The sequence below is a fragment of the Megalopta genalis genome, chromosome 10 (genome assembly GCF_051020955.1).
Source record: "Megalopta genalis isolate 19385.01 chromosome 10, iyMegGena1_principal, whole genome shotgun sequence".
Lineage (NCBI taxonomy): Eukaryota > Metazoa > Arthropoda > Insecta > Hymenoptera > Halictidae > Megalopta > Megalopta genalis.
Window position 1 is genome coordinate 8974270 of NC_135022.1, and position 19777 is coordinate 8994046.

The window sequence follows — 19777 nt, forward strand, 5'->3', positions numbered from 1 at the left end:
CCGTCGTTGCCGTTGCCGCTGTCGACGACGAAAAGTGGGGTTAGGTCTTTGGTAGAGGGACGCGAGAGCGAGAGCGAGAGGACGAGTTTTCTCGGGTCGGTAAGTGGGGATAGAAGCTCGGTGTGTGCAGCAGCGGTAGAAGCACAAGCAGAAGCAAACGAATAGTTTCTCCGTTCTCCGTTCCCGGGCAAGCTGTGTCGAGTGGCCGTAGAGCGAGACGCAGAGTGCCGTGCTGGTCGAAAGATAGAGAGAGAGAGAGAGAGAGAACGAGCGACCGCCGAACGGGCTAGAACGAGAGGCGTGGAAAAGGGACGAGTGGCGAGTAGCGAGTGGCTCGTGGAACGGCATGTCCTCGCGTGCTCGTGTCGTACAGCGTTCCTGAACGCAGCCATTACGACAGAACCGCTCTCGGTGACGCTTTGCTGCTCTCGGTAGAGCGGTGCTCACGCGCGCAGTGATCGCGGAACGATCGGAACGGGACGCACGTGTTTCGCCGGAATTTCCAACGAGGATTTCTGGTGGCGGAGGCGCATATCTGTGAAAGGTGAAGCGAAAAGAAAAAAAAAAGGGAAACACGCGCACACGGTTCAGCCGTCCGCGTCTCTCCTTCGTTCGAGCACCGGTGTCTGAACGTTACCTGTTTTGTTTTAGTGCGTGTACACGGAGGCCGAGAAGACGCGGTCTTGACGCGCGGCGTCGCGTCGCGGATACACAACCTCGATCGAGATCCTGCGGTTTCCTGGCCGACGACCCCAACGAGAGACCGTCGGAATCCACGCTCTCCGACATCGTTCTTCCAGTATTCGAATCGAATCGAATCGAATCGATAACGATCCAGGATGTTCGACGTATTCGGCTCGGTGAAGGGGCTGCTGAAGCTCGATGCGGTCTGCATCGACAACAACGTGTTCAGGCTGCACTACAAAGCCACCGTGATCATACTAATCGCGTTTTCACTGTTGGTCACCTCCAGACAGTACATAGGCGACCCTATAGACTGTATCGTGGACGAGATACCGCTTCACGTGATGGACACCTATTGCTGGATCTACTCGACGTTCACGATCCCGGATCGAGTCGGCACCATCGGCAAGGACCTGGTGCAGCCCGGCGTGGCGGCCCACGTCGAGGGCGAGGACGAGGTCAAGTACCACAAGTACTATCAGTGGGTGTGCTTCACGCTGTTCTTCCAGGCGATACTGTTCTACGTACCGCGTTATCTGTGGAAGACTTGGGAAGGCGGTAGGATCAAGATGCTGGTGTTGGACTTGAACTGTCCGGTCATGACCGAGGACTGCAAGGCCGAGAGGAGGAAGTTGCTGGTCGAGTACCTGGCGAGCAACTTGCACACGCAGAACTTCTACGCGTTCCGGTTCTTTTTATGCGAGATGCTGAACTTCGTCAACGTGGTCGGCCAAATCTACTTCATGGATTTCTTCCTCGACGGGGAGTTCACGACCTACGGCTCGGACGTGGTCAAGTTCACGGAGATGGAGCCGGAGGAGAGGATGGACCCGATGTCCCGGGTGTTCCCGAAGGTGACCAAATGCACCTTCCACAAATACGGTGCGTCCGGCACCGTGCAGAAGTTCGACGGCCTATGCGTGCTGCCGCTGAACATCGTCAACGAGAAGATTTACGTGTTCCTCTGGTTCTGGTTCATCATTCTTTCGATCTTGAGCGGCTTGACGCTGGCCTACCGCGCCGCGGTGGTAGCGGGCCCGAAGATTCGGCTGGTGCTGTTGCGGGCCCGATCGCGCCTCTCGCCTCCCGAACAGATCGAGATGATAGCGGAGAAGTGCCAGATCGGCGATTGGTTCGTTCTCTATCAGCTCGGCAAGAACATAGACCCGTTGGTCTACCAACAGCTGGTCGCCGATCTCGCCACCAAGCTGCAGGGCAAGGAGTTGGTCTAGTAGCGGTACCCGCCGACTTTTCTTCGTCTCTTCTCTTTCCGCTTGTTTGTTCCGAGCCTATGCCTACCCCCTGAATTTACCGAACCGCGAGCGAGAGCGGGGGCGGGACATCCGACGACCACCATCGGGCGGCTTCTTTGTTTCGCCTTGCCTTTTACCTTACCGTACCTTACCTTACCTTACCTTACCTTACCTTACCTTACCTTACCTTACCTTACCTCACCTCACCTCACCTCACCCTACCTTACCTTACCTTACCTTACCTCACCTTACCTTATCGTGCCGCCGCGCCGCTCGACCATTCCCATTTTGTCGTCTTTCCGTAACGAACAAATTTACTCTCGTTTTCTCGTGTTTACGCATACGCATACGCATACGGGTCGACGGACCTCTAGAAACGCTGTGTCCAGCTAGAACAGATCGGAAATTCTCTTTCTCGCGTTGGTTTTTCTTTTCTTCGTCCTTTTTTTCGTTTTTTCTTTTTCGTCGTATCTCGCCATCTCGAGATGGAAGCGTGCGTTTCGGTCGATAGGTAAAAAGGACGCGGGTTCGAGAAGATTACCCCCCCCCCCCCCCCCTCCCCCGCGGTCTTTCTCTCGCTTCGAGGTTTACCTTGTCCATAGATACATCTTCTCGCGTATCTATTTCGTTCCGTCGTTCGTTAACTCGTCGACTGGCTGTACGCGCACGACACCCCGGCCATTTAGGCGACGCGTTTACTTCGCGAAACTTTCCGAAATTGTCGTCGATGTCGCGTGCTCGGTCTACGATCGTCGTCGATCTCGCGGCAGTCGATGCCGGGGAAAAGAAACGGGACCGCCTCTCGCTTCTTTTCGTCGGCGAATAGAAAATTCGGCGCGGACGCGCGAAGCGTTCGCGGCGAGTAACAGTGTGCCAAAAGAATGCTCGAGACGATTCGTGTCCGGAGATAAGAGCCGGCGCGGACGGCCGACACTCTCGTTTCCGTTGTGTCGTAGTTGTTCCGAACCGAGGGTAACGAGTGGAAGAGATAAGGGAAACGAAACGATCCGCTTCCACCGGCTGATATCACCCGACACGTTTCCCGAAGCATCGGGCAGCAATCGCGAGAAGACATTCGTGGAAGAGCTTAGTATTAAATTCCTCCGAACTGATTTCGGGGGCCTTCGTAGACTCTGATTATGTGATAAAATGGGGGACGACGGACGACGTTGGTTCTTTCCTTTTCTCTCCTTTTTTTTTTCCTTCCCCCCCCCATTTGTTTTTCGTTCGTTCTCCCCGTCGAACGCGCGCGAACCCCTTTCGCGCGTTACTCTCCTCGGCGAGAGCCGTGCGCATCCACCGAAGAACAAAGAGAAACCTTCTCGGCCGTTTCCGCCTGTACGCACGGGTCCCTTTTTCTCTAGAATACATTCTCGCTCGCGCGGAGATATCGTTGTTCGTTAGTTCCATTTGTAATTTCAGTAATTCCCACTGCCAATCTCGCGTATGCCATAGGAAAGGAAACAACGAGTGTTCGTTCGGACGCGCTCTAGAACGAATCGTTTCGTTGCTCTTACACAGCAAACGTAAAACGCTACCGAAAGCCGGTGCTTCGACGCGGACAGATTCGTTTCTGTTCTACGGACCTCTTCGAAAACGATAGTCGACGGCTTGTTCGCTGGAAAAAAAAATTGCTCTATGTTTTTTACGTGGACGCGTAGCTTTAGTTTCTATAGGATCTCCGATCGCGTAACGATCGTCTCGTCAACATTCCCTATTCTTCTAAACTTCGTCGTTCTCCCAAAATCGTAATTTCACTGTCTTACCAATTACATTTCATATCGTAGACATAGGAATTACATCTGTATATTGTAGACAGTCTTATTAAATAGAAAATATAAATTTATTATTATTATTATTATATATATAAATATATATATATATATATATTCAAAGACACGAATATATAGAAAAAAAATTAATGAGAATGAGAGCGAAAGAGAGAGAGAGAGAGAGAGAAACGAACGAGTGAATGAGTCTGAGAAGAAAAAACAGTTGAAGACATGCGGGCAATTAGTTTTTTAGATTACTAAATTCTCTTAACGCGTTTTTTGCAAAGTCGCATTTTGGAACGCGCGCAATCGTGTATCATATTTCATCGAGGTTCCACGAGATCGTGCAAATAGAAAAGTATAGAATACGGACCGGTGCGTGGACGGGATAAAGTCTCCCGTTCACCGAAAAATTTGCGCCGATTTCCTCGCGGCATCGGTACTCTCCCACGCGGTTCTGCTCATTTTGCCCGATCGACGCGAGCAACGTGATTCGACGAGAGTCCGCGTAGCGACTACCACGAAGACGATAAAACGCCTAGAGCGGATAAGTAGACTGCAGATGTTCATGGAAATTCCGTTTATTCCTAATTCTTGGATATAAGAGATTTTGCCTCTAGATATATCTAAACCTAGCGCATAGAGATACGTTTTCGCGAGAAGCATCCGCGTTGCCGTGTGTTTCGAACAAATTCCAATAAAACTCGTAACATCCGCAGTCCGATAGCAGATACAGACGATATCTGCGACGATTCGCGAGAAATCCATGCTCAAAGTAAGACTGCCAAGTATAATCGCAAACACTCCATGTAATCGTGATTCTCGTATTTTGTATTTTTATTTAGAATCGTCCACGCGAATAGAATTTCAGCAGCTTCTTCGAACGACCTTGTCGCACATTTTATTTCTCTGATCGTTTCATCCCCGATTTTCTCGAGTTTCGTTCCCCTTCTCGATGTGTCGCAACTCCGCATCTTTCCTTCGTATCCCTCTCGCGATTTCTTTCTTCTTCTTCTTCCCCTTTTTATTTTTATTTTTATTTTTATTTTTACTTTTATTTCGCAGCTATCTATAATCGTAGGCGATATCTATTCAATTGTTAAATATTTGTTCCATCGTACGAGAACGTTCGTTACGCGGAAAAACTAGCGGCGGACTGTCGCGTAAAAGTGCGTATTCCGAAAATCTACGAAGATGAGTAAAGTGAAAGAGACTTGGAGAGAGAGAGAGAGAGAGAGAGAATGAGAGACAGAACGATGAAATTGCGATCGATGGAGAGAAGTGCCTATTTTTGCGAGTGTATCTTACGACCAATGAAGGGGACTACGAAATCGGTGTTCGTAGATAGCGATAGCTTACCGTCAGTGCTTCGGTCTAACGGCTAACGAATTTCCAAGCTGATTAGGAACAACGTAATATTTTTAATATACATACGAACTCGTACCCCGCACGCGCCACGATGTACGTGCTTCCTCGCGCCTCTAGATGCGATACGATTTATATAGATATATATATATATATAAAAATTTTTATAGAATCATATATATACATACATATATATTTATACGTGTACGAAATACATATGTACGATACGTAGCACGTATTAGACGGGACATGTAAACGGAGACACCCGAGTGCCTCCACTTATTACGAACACGTATAAAAAGATCGTTCGAAGCGAAGGGGACCCGAGTAAATTTGTCTTTTTCGTTGCCTCGTTGTTCGCTTTTTCGAACAGTTCGATTCCCCTTTGAACATCTTTTTTACACGGTTGAAAACACCGATGTTACTTAGTTCTTCCTATTTTCATGCTCCGCTTTACGTAGTTATTTATGTATATATATATATGTGTATGTATGTTTATGTACACGTAGTTCTACAAACGATCCAGCTAGACGAGAATTGCTGGACGAACGAGTGATAATCGGTTAGTAATGACAATTTGTGCGTTATTCCTGTTCTAGTAATAATACTGTTCTTTACTCGTTGATATACTCGTAGTAGCTATTCCTTGCGAATAAGGGAACGCAGCGTTCCCGCGATTCAGCGTTACGAACGAAATTTCCAAGTTACATATACGTGTACGAGTCGTTTAGAAGCGAGAAGATCGAGCGAAAGGCAGCGGCCAGCGCATATACATTGTACGCGGTTGGTCGTTCGCGCAGGCCTTCGAAACACGCTTTCCGAGAACTGACAAATACTGCCCGAGTATCCTATATATTTTCGTACGAATGTTCTATCGTTAAATCGAACAAATAAATGTCAGCGAGTAATCGATCGTTCCAATCGCTTCTTTCGGATCCAGATTCCTTTTCCGACGCATCTCCTTTCCGCGCGTTTGCCAAAAAGTTGGAGGATCTTTATCGGCAGCGAGCCCGCTCCGAACTCTGCGCGCTTCTTCGTTGGAAACGTTGAAAGAGTTTGGTAACACCGGTGCACCATTTTCGATGGATCTTTTTTTTTCATTTCTCTTACGATCGTATCGAACAATTTTTAGTACTCTGTGAAAGTATCGCTTGTGCAAAGACTACGGGAATCTGCACGCGAGAACGATATTTTCGACGCTCTCTTCGTGTTCGAAGAGTGCTTCGCGTTCAATAATTTTGGTAACCTATAAAAAGACCAACGATTATCTCGAACCTCGACAATAGCGTTCGAATAGGATTTATGCATTAATCTCGTTCAACCGATACCGGATCGCTCTTAATCCGTGCGTCGAGTGCACGCGCGTTCATCCTCCTGGCTTGGCGTTTCACATTTTTTTAACGGTCTCCGTTTCTCGTTCGACCGTAAGCGTTAAATTCAATAATATTTTCTACCGAACGATCGAGCACGGCGAGCATTCCGCGTCGAGAAGCGCGTCGACGATCCGATAAAACGATACAGTGCCCCTTCCGATCGAACGAGTCTTCGTTAATCGAAGCTTTTCCTAGAATAACCTTCCGAAATTCGTGCGAGCTTTCGTGCTTTCGCGATTGGGAATAGATGACACGGAGCGCTTACTATTTTTCTATCGAATTGGGCATTCGCGTGATAAGTTGCAAAGGGTAGTCGATGAAATGTTCTATCGTTCCCCGAGATCCTACGGTATTTCTAATAATAATAATAATTGTTTCGTTACCATTTAGTTTATTAGCGGTAGATAAACCGCGGACGCTTCGTCCGACCTGTTGCGCGACATTGGAACGCGGCTCGCGTACGAGCGTTCCGTTGCGATCTATGTACACGATGTACAACTCCGCTCCGTACGTAACCAGTCGTTACATTTTCCGATTACGAGTTAGCAATGGGTCAAATGGGTCCTCGGCATCGCGCCCGTCGCTCTCCCTTGTATTTACCGAGATGCCGAGATTAAGCGCCGCGTCGACGCGTCGCCGCCGTATCTCGCGCGCATCCAACGAATTCGGGACAACGCGGCGATCGATTCCGCGAGAAAAATTCTCGGTATCCGCGCGCGGCGAAATTGAATTTCCGTTTAATCTCGACCTTTCGTTCAACTTTAAACCGATGACCCTGCGACAGCGGGATATACCGAGGCACCACCGTGCACCGATGGAATTTATTAAATAGCCTAACGACCGCGCGGCCGCGCAGGGGGGGCTCTTCGCACTTTGCACGTGCATGCGTGCTCCGTTTAGAGATTAACGATCAGTAAAACGCACCTCGACGCTCGTCCCGAGGATATTCGAGGTCCAACCAATTTCAGATCCCCCGATCCGCGCTGCATCGGGGGACGCGAGCAAGATTATTCTCATTTCGCCGATTAGAGTAACCCGACCGTGTAGCTTCGGCGCGCGTCGATGCGGCGTGAAATCGCAACATTATCTTCCTCGGGAGTTATCTAAATCGGCCGTGCAATTAATTCCTTGGGAAGCGTGCCGTCGTTCGCGCCTCGCTCTAGCCGGGCTCCGGCCTCTCGTAAGATACCTGCCTAAAGTTCAGCGAATTTTTGTAACATTCTTCGAACGTTTTCGTTCGTCTTTCGCCTCGAGCGTGTTCTCTTCGGCGAAGAGAACACCGGTTGCGCGTCGTTTTTTCCATCTTAAGGGTATATTCTTTTTTGGGAACATAATTATTGGAAAACGATCGGACCGCTCCGTTCGTGCACGTTAAAGGTGTAGGTTTTTGCGCAAACGTTACTCGTCGAAAGATTCGCCGAGTCTCGATGGCGTACTTCTTTCGCGGCAACACCGCTCGGAGGTGATTTTTGGCACGCGATTTAGATTCTAGATTATCACGAGCCGAGGGCACGGCATCGATGGCCGGCCGTATCTTCGAAGAATTCAAAAACGTAATTTTTGTTCGAGTTATCTTTACAATTATATTGCAGAACGATTTATCGTGTTTCGCGCGTATCGTCGTTTACGACCGTCGCGTTTGGGATTCCCGAACGCGTCGAAACGAGCGTTCGAAACCGTACCGTCGCCGCGGCAATTTCTATCGCCTCGCGTTTCCACTCTTTTAACGTCGCCCGAGAGAGTTACTTTCCTAAATTAAACGCTTCGCGTTGTTCAAGAATTCGCGGTTTAATCGTGTCGGCACACGTAACCGTCGCGGTTGCGTAAAGCTGGAAACGAAAGAGCGCCTCGGTTGACTCCGGAGGGCCCGAACTGTCGCGTTCCAGGTAAACGAACCCGGCTGGAGCGGACGGCGGAGGGGACAGGGGCGACGTGGGTCGCGCGGGACGCGGGGTCGGGTCTTTCGAATTTTACGGTCGGGTCCGTAACGCCGATAACGGTTCCACCCGGTTCCAACCATTCGTGTTCCTAATTTCTCTTTCCACGAAGGGAACGCAGGGACGAGAACGACTCGCGCGGACTTTCTACATTCCGCCGGGCCGACCGCCATGCGCACACGTACCTACCGTATCGAACGCCGACGAATCGAACGATCGCGCATCGCGCGCCATTTTTTGATCGATCCTCCGCGTCTACGCGGCTGAAAAAGGAAAAAGGAAAAAGGAAAAAGAAAAGAGAAACGCGGCTTATTCCCATTCGAGGAACTGGTTTCTCGTGCTATAAAAGAGCTCGGCGAGCGGACGAGCGTCCAGAGTCTAGGCGATTCTACCGCGGTTCTGGTAAACCGTAAATGGACAGGTAGATATCCCGGCCTGCCCGCGCGCCTCTCCGCGTACGCGTACAATACATGCACGTGGGCGAACGGAGAAGCCGGAGGACAGAGTTTTCTTCGGAGGATCCGTTCGGGTTGCAGGCCGGAGGCAACCGCGTCAGGGGCAACGGCCGGTCAAAGTCCTACCTTCGACATTCTATCCCCTCTTCCTCCTTTGTTCCTGTCCTTCTTGATCGCCGTTTCTTCTTTCTTCGCGACCTTACTCCTTTTCCACCTTGGTTTCGTACCTGTTCATCTTCTTGTCTCCTCGCGCGCCTCGGGCCTCGAGCCTCGAGCCTCGAGCCTCCCCCACTTTCGCCGCCATTACCGAACCACCGAGTTCTCCGATTCTTCTCGTTGCTCCGCGATCCGCGCGTCAGCGATCCAGCTTTTGTAACCCGTACGAATATCGTCGTCCGAACATCGCAGCCTTTCGTTACGAATTTTCGATCGTCGCCTTTTTCATTTATTTTTGAACGTTGATCATTTTATCGTCGACCTTCGGACGTTTACGTCGGATTCGGGAGATTTTCCACGGATAACCGTTTCACGATTTCCCGGTTCTCGGTACGTGTATCCGTGGTTTTGCAACGAACAAAATCACCGAACGATAGTCCGCTCGGCCGTTCGATAAGATCCGTATCTAACGGACGCGCTCTCGAACGGAACAAAGCTGCTGTCGGAGAGTAATCGCCGATCAAGTTAATCGTCGTATTTGTCTTGCTATCGATGCGATTAAGTGAAATCATCGGGTCGATATAGATCGTCGAAGGATTGTTTCGTAACTTGCGCGTCGCGGTGCGCCGGTGTGCCAGATACGATGATCGCGTAGATCATAGACGAACGCGAACACCCACGTATATCCTCGTCGCACGAAATTATTCTTGCCGCGAGGATCGATCCTTTCTCTCGCGAATAATCGCGGTAGACGATCTCGAGGGAGAACCGAGTTTCTCGTCGAACCGTTGACAGGAATTTCTACGCGATGCTCTCTCACTCTCGATCTTCGTCCGTATCGCGAGTCGCGTACGTATTTCGTCGCATGGATCGTGGAATCGGTTATCGAAACGTTTGCTTTTTAACCTTTTAGGTACGGCTGAATTCTGCGCGAGGCTATTTCTCTGGTCGACAAAAATGTCTCGCGATCCAAAAGTGGCGGGTTCCTTGGGCCATTCGAAGCAACTTTTTCCTTTACAAAAATGTTCTCCGATGCATCGTTAACGAGTTATCGACGAAAAACAGTGGCCAATGAGAGGCGAGCTCGGCTGGCGCGAGGCGATCGAACCGGGCTTCGCGTGTTGGTTAGCTGGGCCGCCTCGCGTCAGCCGTACTCGATTCTTATTGGTCACTGTTCTTTCGTTCATAACTCGTTAAGGGTGCCTCGGAGAACATATTTGTAAAGGAAGAAGTTGCTTCGCGAACGATCCGAGGAACCCGCCATTTCCTGATCGAGAGACATTTTTCGGACACTCTGTAGACTGTTGTAAATCGACGCGAAGACGAAAGAAGTGCGAAACAATGCGTACGAAGACGATTATTTGATTCGAACGATGAGCGAGCGAGCTGCCAGAGCAAGCCGCTATAGTGGCGCGTCGTGCCTAAAAGGTTGAACAAAATTCTATTCGATCTTGTACGTGTCCGTACGCGCGATCGAATGGGGCTCGGTTTAGACAATATCCGATGCCGTGGAATTTTTACGAGAAGAAACGTTACCCTCGAGAACGTCGTCGATAAGCGCGTTCCCATCGAAGAGATATCTCGTAGAGCGCGCAATCGGAATTCCTTGGAAACAGGTTCTTTTAGGGCCCGCGCTGAATCGGACGGCTTCGTAAAAGAAACTTCTCCGCGAAGACGGATGAAACGAATGGTAGATTTGGAATATCTATCGCGAGATGCCGCCGACCGGTGCCGTACAGCGTTCGACGAAACGTTTCCGACACCGATAAACATCCCCGTACCTGTCGCAGGCAAATATTTATCTTTATATTTGACGAGTTCGATCGAAGCCAAGATCGCGGCTCGATCGATTGCTCGGGCCGAGTAGAACTTTATGTTTCTCGGAACAGGTGTTATCCGCGTCGGATCGAGTTACCGACAAATGCACTTGTCGAGAGCAACGCGAGAAAGTAATTACATTTTATCGATGTCTTTATTTTATCGCGCTCCGGATAGTCGAGTTTCTTAAACTCTTGGAATCGTGATCTATGTAATCCATCCGCGTCGATACGATCGCGACAATAAAGTTCCTTTATCGTATATTATATATTATATAAGAATAATAAACCTGTGTAAAACGACGAGGCGCGTCGCGCAGTCCTTGGCCTATCCGTGCGAATATATTTATATATATTTAGTTCGGTCGATCTTTCGTCGACATTTTGTTCGACGCTCGTCTAATCCCGATAAGCTGGCATCGTTATCGCCGATCGAGTAACGGTTGCACTCGTAATACGCGTTATTTAGTTGCCGAGTGGAAGAAAATTCCTGCGGTACTCGGTACCGAGATTGCGGATAGAACGATAGTCGTTGGGCCTAGGATTCGGTGAACACGATGGACGGCGAACAACTGGATGCATCTGTTGAAACGGTTTTGCAATGTTCATTTACGCGATACTAGGCGGCCAGCGTCGTCGCGCATCTTTTTCCCAGTCCGTCGTTTTTTCAAGACTCGAGAACCAGTGCCGCTGGTTATCCTTGAATACGCGTTCGAACGGTTCGAAATATGCCTATGATCTATAAATAAAGAGATGTCCTATGCTCGCAGTCGTTACGCACCGCGTTGCAACGTACGCGTTTATCTTTTTCTCTCCAATTAATGCAACAAGCTTCGCGTTCGCTCGACGTCGACGGATCACCCCCGTCTCTCCAACTTTCGCTAAACAAAATTTCGATCCATTTGTAACGGACGATTCTTTCGCCGATTTCGCTTCGATGCGTGTTCTAATTATATTTTCTTATTAAAAAAAAAAAGAATGGATGCGTCGGTTGGGACGAACGGTCGGCCGGATCGATGCGGTCGTTGCCGGAGAAAACGTCCGAAGCGGAGCGACGTTCGTCGCGATCGCGTTATAACGATCGCTCTAGTTTTGATATTATCCGACCTTATCAGCGCGGACACAAGTGCCTTCACAATAATAACGCTGACTCCTTCGAGTTTCGTGAAACGTTGTCACTCTCGAGCTACTGCGCAATCGTAGTCGCTGATAACAAGAAACGAGAATTGCTCTGCCCCGTAGACTTTAGTGCGGATTCGATCAACGTTCGATCGGTGTTGCGTATAGTTCTTCTCTTGCGAACCGTGCCGCGGCTGCTCCTATCGACCGAAGGATTCGTTTCCCCGTACGACACCCCCATAGGGCGCAAGGGCGCAAGGGCGCAAGGGCGAAGGGCATAGGGCAGCTGCGCCGTGGTGCCGCGCGCGGTGCGAGGCGTATTCGGATCGTGAGAACCGATCAGGGTTCGATCGTTCGTTGAACAGGACCGAACGAATCTCGCGGGCATGGCTACGACGGTCCTGGCCACGTTCGCGGCCATCAAGGACAACGTGAAGTTGAAGGTTTCCCAGGATGCCGTGGCCATCGACAACATCGGTAATCGAAATCCTTCGCACTCTCGGACCCTTTGCGCGAACGTTTCAAATCGCTCCCAACAATTCGCGATTTCGAAGAATGGAAGAACGGTTAATTCGAGTATTTCCATAGTCCTCGATCGTCGAGTCGTTGGAAGGGACGCGAAGTTGCAAAGGGTTCGACGATACTTTTTCGTTTCGTCCGACTTACCGCGATTCTCTCGCGATCAGTTTTCAAGCTCCACTATAGAGCCACGTTCCTGCTGCTGCTGGTCAGCTCTATTCTGGTGACGTCCAGGCAATTCTTCGGAGAACACATCAGGTAGAGTAGAGGAGAGAACGTGGTTATTTACATTGCAAAGGCCGCGATTAATCGCGCAGTCGACGCAGCGAAAATGAACGATTAGACCGCGAATGGTCGCGCGAACGTGGTCGAATGGGAAATTACTCGCACGATTCGATGGTTCGTTGGGTTTCGAACGTTTCGAACGTTTCGAACGTTTCGAGCAGCCTCGAACGAACCTCGTTCGCAGTTCGTCGATCATTTTTTATTCGTCTCTCCGATGTTTCGTGTAAATATGCGTAAACCTTCGCGTATACGGGGTGTGCTGCGAACGATGCACGGATCCGCTTCGAGAGCGAACAGAGAACGCAAAATTAATCGAGACGATCGCGATCTATTAATAACCGATACGGTTGACGTTTAATCGCCGATGTCTAATCGCCGATCGCTCGGTTAATCGCTTCCGTAAAAGATCAACGATATCGGAGAACCGTCGTTCACTGGTTGTCTTTTTTTTCTGTTTTCCGGTCAAGATGCATCACCGGTTCAGGGATGTCGGAAGCGGTGATCAACACTTTCTGTTTCTTCAACTCCACGTACACGGTGGTAAAGATCGAATTCATCGGGTGGAACGTATACGTACAGCTACGCGCGAACGCTGGAGCCGTTGCATGCGGGCACGTCGGCGTATCGGCGTGTCGGCGTGTCGGCGTGTCGGCGTGTCGGCGTGCCGGGTTCCCACGGTTCGGGATCGAACGAGCCGCGCGCGGTCGAACGTTCGCAAAATTTCTGAAAAGAGTGGTCTCGATTCCGATCTCTGGGAATCTGCGTGGCCTCCGCGTGGCCTTTGCGCGTCTCGAACGAAAGCGATCGATCGCGGCTCGCCTCTATCGATTATGAACAAAGTCGAGCAAGAGTCGTCCGCGTCGTTTGCTCCACGCTGTCGAGTAGGAGCGCGTTCGATTAATAAGCTCGCGTAACAGAGCTATTATTTCTCCCACCGAATATAACCGGTTCTACGGTTCGTCGATCGGCACCGAACGGAAATAATTTGCGACCGTTCGACGCTTTGTACCGTGGCAGCGAATCCTCCTCGTCGCGGCGACGGTGTTATTCGGAACGATCCAATTTTAAGAGACGAAAGTGCCGGACGAAAGATTTCATCGTTTCAGGTGAAGCATATGAACATGACGTTGGTGCACTCGGGCCAATTGCCGCATCCAGGAGTAGGACCAGCCAGCGACGACGATTCCGTCGTGCACCATGCTTACTATCAATGGGTGCCCTTCGTTCTGTTTTTCCAGGCGATATTCTTTTACTTGCCTCACTACATATGGCGGAGCGCCGAAGGTCAGTTTTTTCGAAAATCGTCGTCACGCGATACCGATTATCGTAATTTCACGCGTTCTTCCATCGGGAGTGGACGATCGAGTTACGCGTTGGTCGCGAAACGACAAGATTATGGAAAGCGTAGACCCGTCGACGCGTCGGAAATAAACACGGTGCAGCTAACCGGCGAGAACGCCGTGCGACGATATTAACGCTTTTCTAACCGGCTGAATAGCTTTCCGACGAGCGTGATCGACGAAGAGCTAAATAGTATTTTTTTTTTCTTTAACAAGAACGAAAATAGAAAATGTTACGTTACGTTGACAATACTTGCCCGCTAATTCGTAACGACGCGGCAATTCGTCGTCGGAATTCTATTCTATTCTATTCTCGTTTCGTTGCACGCGCGCGCGCGCTTTTCTCTCGCCAGGCTCCGCACGGATCGCACCCTCTGTCCACCCCTTTCTGCCACTGATTCGCGGTTGCGCGAAGGCAAAACGCTTCGATCCGATGCTCGAAGATCCGATCACCGGTAACTCTCTTCGTATTAGCAGCGTTTCACCGCTGACGTTTCGTTGGTTTCGTAATATTGTTGGCCCATCGAATTAACGCGTGGTCTATGTAGAATCTAGCATCTAGAATTTCTTGAAATCGCGACACGCGCAGCGTGTTTCTTTGGAGCCACGGAAACGCGTCCGCGATATCTCCCATCGTACCTACCGAAACGCAGGCTTTCTACCTGTTTGCTTTCGGGTGCCCGCCGTCCCATGGTTCGGCTTAAGAAAGGATCGTTCCCGTTGGTTCAGGTGGTCGCCTGAAGTTCATGGTTTCCGGGCTGCATCTGTCGTCGTTGGCCTTGCAAGACGAGCCGATGAAGCTGGACAACGACGTGGTGATTCCCTCGAAAAAGAATCGGGACGACAAAATCCGACAGATTCGCGTCGCTTTCGTGAATCGGATCCATTTGAACCGACCGTGGGCCTACTACCTGGGCCTCTGCGAGGTTCTCAACTTCATCAACGTGCTCGCGCAGATCTACCTGACCGACAAGTTCCTCGGCGGTGCTTTCCTCGGTCTGGGCCACGCGCTGGGCGGAGACAAGTCCCACGGGGAAATGGATGTCCTCGACGTGGTCTTTCCCAAGGTACGTCGCGTCAATTTTTTGCGATCGTTCGCGCCGTTATCCGTCTCGAAGTTTATCGAAGTTTCGGACGTCGCGGCGTCCGTCGGAAATGTCCGCGTTTCGATAACCGTCGCGAGACGTGGCCGGTCTTTCTCGGTATTTTCATTTTCGAAGTAAAAGCGTTCGACCGAATCGGCGCGATAAGAAGCGACGCGGATCTTTCCGATAAAAATACACGCGTCCGATGGAACGCGTTCGAGATTACTCGTATCCGATTTAGCGATGTTCGATAAAAGTCGAACCGAGATCAACGCTTCCGGCGTCGACGTTTCAGGTGACCAAATGCAGGTTCTACAAGTACGGTCCTTCCGGGGGTATACAGCAACACGACGCCCTCTGCGTCATGGCGTTGAACATCGTCAACGAAAAGATCTACGTGTTTCTCTGGTACTGGTTCATCGTTCTGTCGGCGATCACCGGTTTGGGATTGGTGTGGAGGATATTAACGATGGTGCTGCACGCCAGGTTATCACTGTTACCGTTATCGTTTCTATCCGCTCCTCTATGCTCCGATACTCGTTCGACCCTTGGCGGCGACCCCGAGCGGCGCTGCTAAAAATTCTTCCACCGTGTTGAAAAATAACTCCTAAAAGCGCGACCGTTGCATAGAATTTGTTTTTTCTTTGTTTTTCACCTACGGTGAATCGCGTCTCGAATACGTGTTCGTCGTGTTCGCAGGAGCACGTTGTTCAACAAGTACGTGTTCTCGATCGCCTGCCCGGGAAAATACAATCCGTGGAGCATGCTCACCGTCACCCACGAATACCATTTCGGGGACTGGCTGTTCCTCTATTACATAGCGAAGAATCTGGACAACTACGTCTTCAAGGATCTGTTGCAACAGCTCGCCGAGGACATGCAAGCCAAACGGCGAGCTCGGAGCGGACCGGATACTGCGGAAGAAGAACCGCTGACCACGAAGCCCGAACAATTACATTCCTCGATCGATATTTTCGGCGATCCGGCTGATTCCAAATCGAAAGGAGTCTAATCCGTGTGCGAGATACCGGGAACAACCAGCCTCGCTGACTTTTCGCGACGCGTCGAACCGATTCGTTCGAGCCGATATTCTCTCTCGCACGCGCGCGCACTCTCGGCGAACCAAATCGACGGGGGATTCTTACGCGAGAAAAGGGGCAGGTTTTCGAAACTAGTTGTGCACCTTCCGTTCGCTTTTCGCGAAAGAATATCTCGATTGGATCGACGCGAGAACACGGACGGCGGGGAAAGGGGTGAAAAAGCGCGCGTATCGCGCATGGAAGTTCGGTCGCGCGACCTCTCGCTCGCGACCTCGAGCTTCTCGCGTCGCTAATGAAATTGTACCGTTAACTAATGAAATCCGACATTAAATATACGCCGCTCGCCGTCTATAAACACGCTCTCGCGTCTCGTGTCTCGGACACGGGAGCGGACTATGTACCGTGTAGATCGTACGCGGTGTACATTTTACTGTCGGATTTCATTGGACGGCGCGTCGCGGCTGTTCGCTAGACGCTAGGAATCCCGAAGCTGTGCGAGAGGTCGTATAACCGAAGGTAGCTCTGTCGCGCTTTACTATTTATACCGCCGTGTTACGTTTCTTATACGTTCCGCGGTCAATCGTATACCAAATGTTGTCCGTAACCGCTCGATTTCGAGATAGCGCGTTCACGGACGGAGTACTACGCGCGCGTTCAGCGCGACGCCGGTCGCGCGTAATAAGAAAGCCGCGGCGAGTTTCTACGCGAAACGAACGCGGCGACGAAAGAAAGACTATAAAAGCTGCGAATTTCCTACGTAACATTCTTTCGTCTCAAATATTCTTTCGAGTATATGTACGAACAACCGAATACCCCCCGATGAACGCATTTTCTACGATACGCGAAGAGCGTGGGTTGTATTCGCGCGCACGCGTGAACCGGGTAACCCTAGTATTTTCTTAGAACGAATGACCTCGACCTCGACCTCGCGGGGATTTTCGGGGTTGAGCGTACGCGTATCGGGAATAAGATTGGAAAGCTACGAAACGGCGGAACGAGCGACGAATTTATTCGAAAGGATAACGCGTTGCGAGAACGGCGAGATTATTTGCACCGGCGCGTGGCAAAAGATGGAAAAACCGTGGGAGAGTTGAACACGCGAGATCCCCACCGTATCTCTGCGTATATGCGAGATCGATTCTCCGAGGACTGCTCGAATATCCTCGATGCGCATTGTTTCGAGAACCGGTCCCGCTCGAGTCAGCTTCGTTCGATCGATCGTACCTCCAGCTATACTCGGATCACTGCCATTAAATCGACAATATTTGTCGCGAAACCGAACGTTGCATCGCCTTGTTACCGATCCGCCGATCTAGGACGATTCGTCTTGGAAACGGCGAGCGAAACGAACGAAAAAGAAACGAAATTCCAAAATGCCTATCGTACCCTTCGTACACTCGCGAATCGTTGCAACAATTCGAAATTAAGCGATCTCGGTCGCTTCGCCGCGTGACCGCGATCCCGGCCACACACACACACACACACACACACACACACACATTTGCGGCTTAGAACGTAATTGGGAGCATCGAATGTTTCCGTCTTGCTCGTCTCGAAGCTCGTTAGTCTCGTTACGATAGACCTTTCGTAGACTCGAACCGTTCTCTGCTATCGTTCCCCTATCGTTTATCGTTTATCTCGTAACGTCGACTTCGAAACTGCAAAACGTAATGTTGCCAAATAAATAAACATTGTCCGTGTCGCGTGTCGCGTGTCCGCGTATAATCGTCGTCGAATGTTTACCGCGATACCGTGTCGTCTCTTTCTCGCGCGCGCGATAACGCCGGGAAGAGAATAGATCGAGAACTCGGTCGTATCGCGTAACAACGCGTGCACGCATCGACGAGTAATTTCCGAAACACGACGGTTGAAATTGTTCGAGCCTGTGCGACCTAACGAGGTCTCGGACGGACTCGCGTCGTGCTCTATCGGCTCGCCAGCGAAGAATTACAACGCTCGCTGCGCGAGTACGCGCGAGTTCTACCGAAACGGAACGAAACGAAACGAAACGAAACGAAACGAAACGAAACGAAACGAAACGAAACGAAACGAAACGAAACGAGACATTTTGTACATAACGAAGGAACGCGCCTCGAGTCTAAAGAACGCGCGGGTTTGATTTTGATTTCGATTTCGATGCAACGTTCGTGGCCGGCAACGAGCCGTCTACGCGCGAGTCAGCTTCGGCTGGTACCAAACTGCCGACGACGCGGATTCGCTTTCTCGCGGTTCCAGCACCGATTCGGATTCAACTACGACCGGCCGGATCACGGATTTTCCGCATTCGCCCGTCGCAAAGAAATCGTACCGCCTTTTTCCTTTACAGACGCTTTTTTCTTTTTAGCAGGTTTCTATTAAATTTGCATTCGCGAAAAGAATGCTCGCGTCGATGCTCGTGTAACGCGCATCCCGCGTCGACAACCTTGGACACGAGTAAGTACTTCCGAATCGATCTCTTCGTTCGCGTCGAACGAGTCGCTTCGCGTCGCGGAAAAACTCGCGTTTCCTAACATTCGTAAATACTACGAGTCGACAGGATCGACTTTTGGACCCGCGTCGATTGGTCGTTCTTTGCTCCTCTCGGCGAGCATGCCAAAGTCTCTTGTTTCAACGCCCTGTAAAACGGCATTATCTTCGTTGCAAGCCTGAAAAACGAACAATACGATTTTGGTCGGCTTTCGAGCCTCGCCCGCTCGCGCCGTGGACCAGTTCGCTCGGACTCGCGCTCGCGGTTGCGCGTCGTATGCACCGATACGCGTGTGCAGGTAACGGCTATATTGAACCGACCTCTCTCCAGCTGCTCGACAATAGTCGGGATTATTAAATCGTTCGGAAGGTTGATTGGCTTTGCGACATGGTTTGCCCTCGAATTAGAGCATTCGCTCGGCTAGCCGATCCGGTCCAGATCCAAGGCGCGCCATTCTCTGACCAGCTCGTGCTGAAAAATCTGTTCGGTCGTCCGCGAGATCGCGTCCTTCTGGATCAGCAATTTGAAACAACTTCTTACGCGTTTTCGAGGAAGAGGCGATATCGAACTTCCGATCGAAGTTTGCATTTATTTGCCGAATTTCACGAATCGATCGTTGTTTCACCGAGTTTATCGTTTTCCAATCGAACTCGAGCAGAACTCGACGTTTCGGAAACTGGCTGAAAAAAATGAACGCGAAAGGGACAAACGGCGCTCCGAGTACGAAACGTTCCGTTTCGATCGAAAGATAGAAACGACAGAAAAGAATCCGTCGAGCAAAGATTGGATCGAACGGTGTTTCAACGAAGATCGGAAGCGAACCGAGGTTATTATTATTTTATAAATCTGAAATTTCTTGAAAATATAAAAGTAGAAAGCAACTTAACAGGATACGTTTCGTCTAATACGAATTTGAATATGTATTAGCTCGGGCAACAAGTAGACCGAGAATTTCACGCGCGCGCGCGCACAAGTACGGTAGACTCGATTCGTATACCAAGGAAATCGATTTGGAAGAAAAATGATTTTTATAACGTGTTCGCGCGTTGCGACGCTATTCGCGTATCAAATACGTTCGCGGAATTGCGACCGAAGGTTGAAATAACTTAT

At 50.3% G+C, this 19777-nt stretch overlaps 2 protein-coding genes across 2 annotated transcripts; both read left to right on the top strand.

Annotated features, from left to right (window-relative positions):
* The first annotated feature begins 109 nt into the window (after positions 1–109).
* Positions 110–5982, top strand: Inx2 (innexin 2). Its single transcript, XM_033474547.2, has 2 exons — positions 110–544; positions 652–5982. The coding sequence occupies exon 2, from the start codon at positions 840–842 to the stop codon at positions 1914–1916; it is 1077 nt and encodes a 358-aa protein (XP_033330438.1). The 5' UTR covers positions 110–544; positions 652–839; the 3' UTR covers positions 1917–5982.
* Positions 5983–12010: 6028 nt separating this feature from the next.
* Positions 12011–19553, top strand: Inx7 (innexin 7). Its single transcript, XM_033474546.2, has 7 exons — positions 12011–12408; positions 12618–12708; positions 13203–13275; positions 13842–14019; positions 14805–15142; positions 15456–15646; positions 15860–19553. Exons 1-7 carry the CDS (start codon positions 12318–12320, stop codon positions 16170–16172), a joined length of 1275 nt encoding a protein of 424 aa, XP_033330437.2. The 5' UTR covers positions 12011–12317; the 3' UTR covers positions 16173–19553.
* The last annotated feature ends 224 nt before the right edge of the window (positions 19554–19777 follow it).

Bases quoted from the DNA above. Each gene is read 5' to 3' on its own strand.
- Inx2 (XM_033474547.2), top strand. From the start codon at position 840: ATGTTCGACGTATTCGGCTCGGTGAAGGGGCTGCTGAAGCTCGATGCG.
- Inx7 (XM_033474546.2), top strand. From the start codon at position 12,318: ATGGCTACGACGGTCCTGGCCACGTTCGCGGCCATCAAGGACAACGTG. The intron at 12,409-12,617 runs GTAATCGAAATC...TCTCGCGATCAG, and splicing joins CGTGGCCATCGACAACATCG to TTTTCAAGCTCCACTATAGA. The intron at 15,143-15,455 runs GTACGTCGCGTC...TCGACGTTTCAG, and splicing joins TCGACGTGGTCTTTCCCAAG to GTGACCAAATGCAGGTTCTA.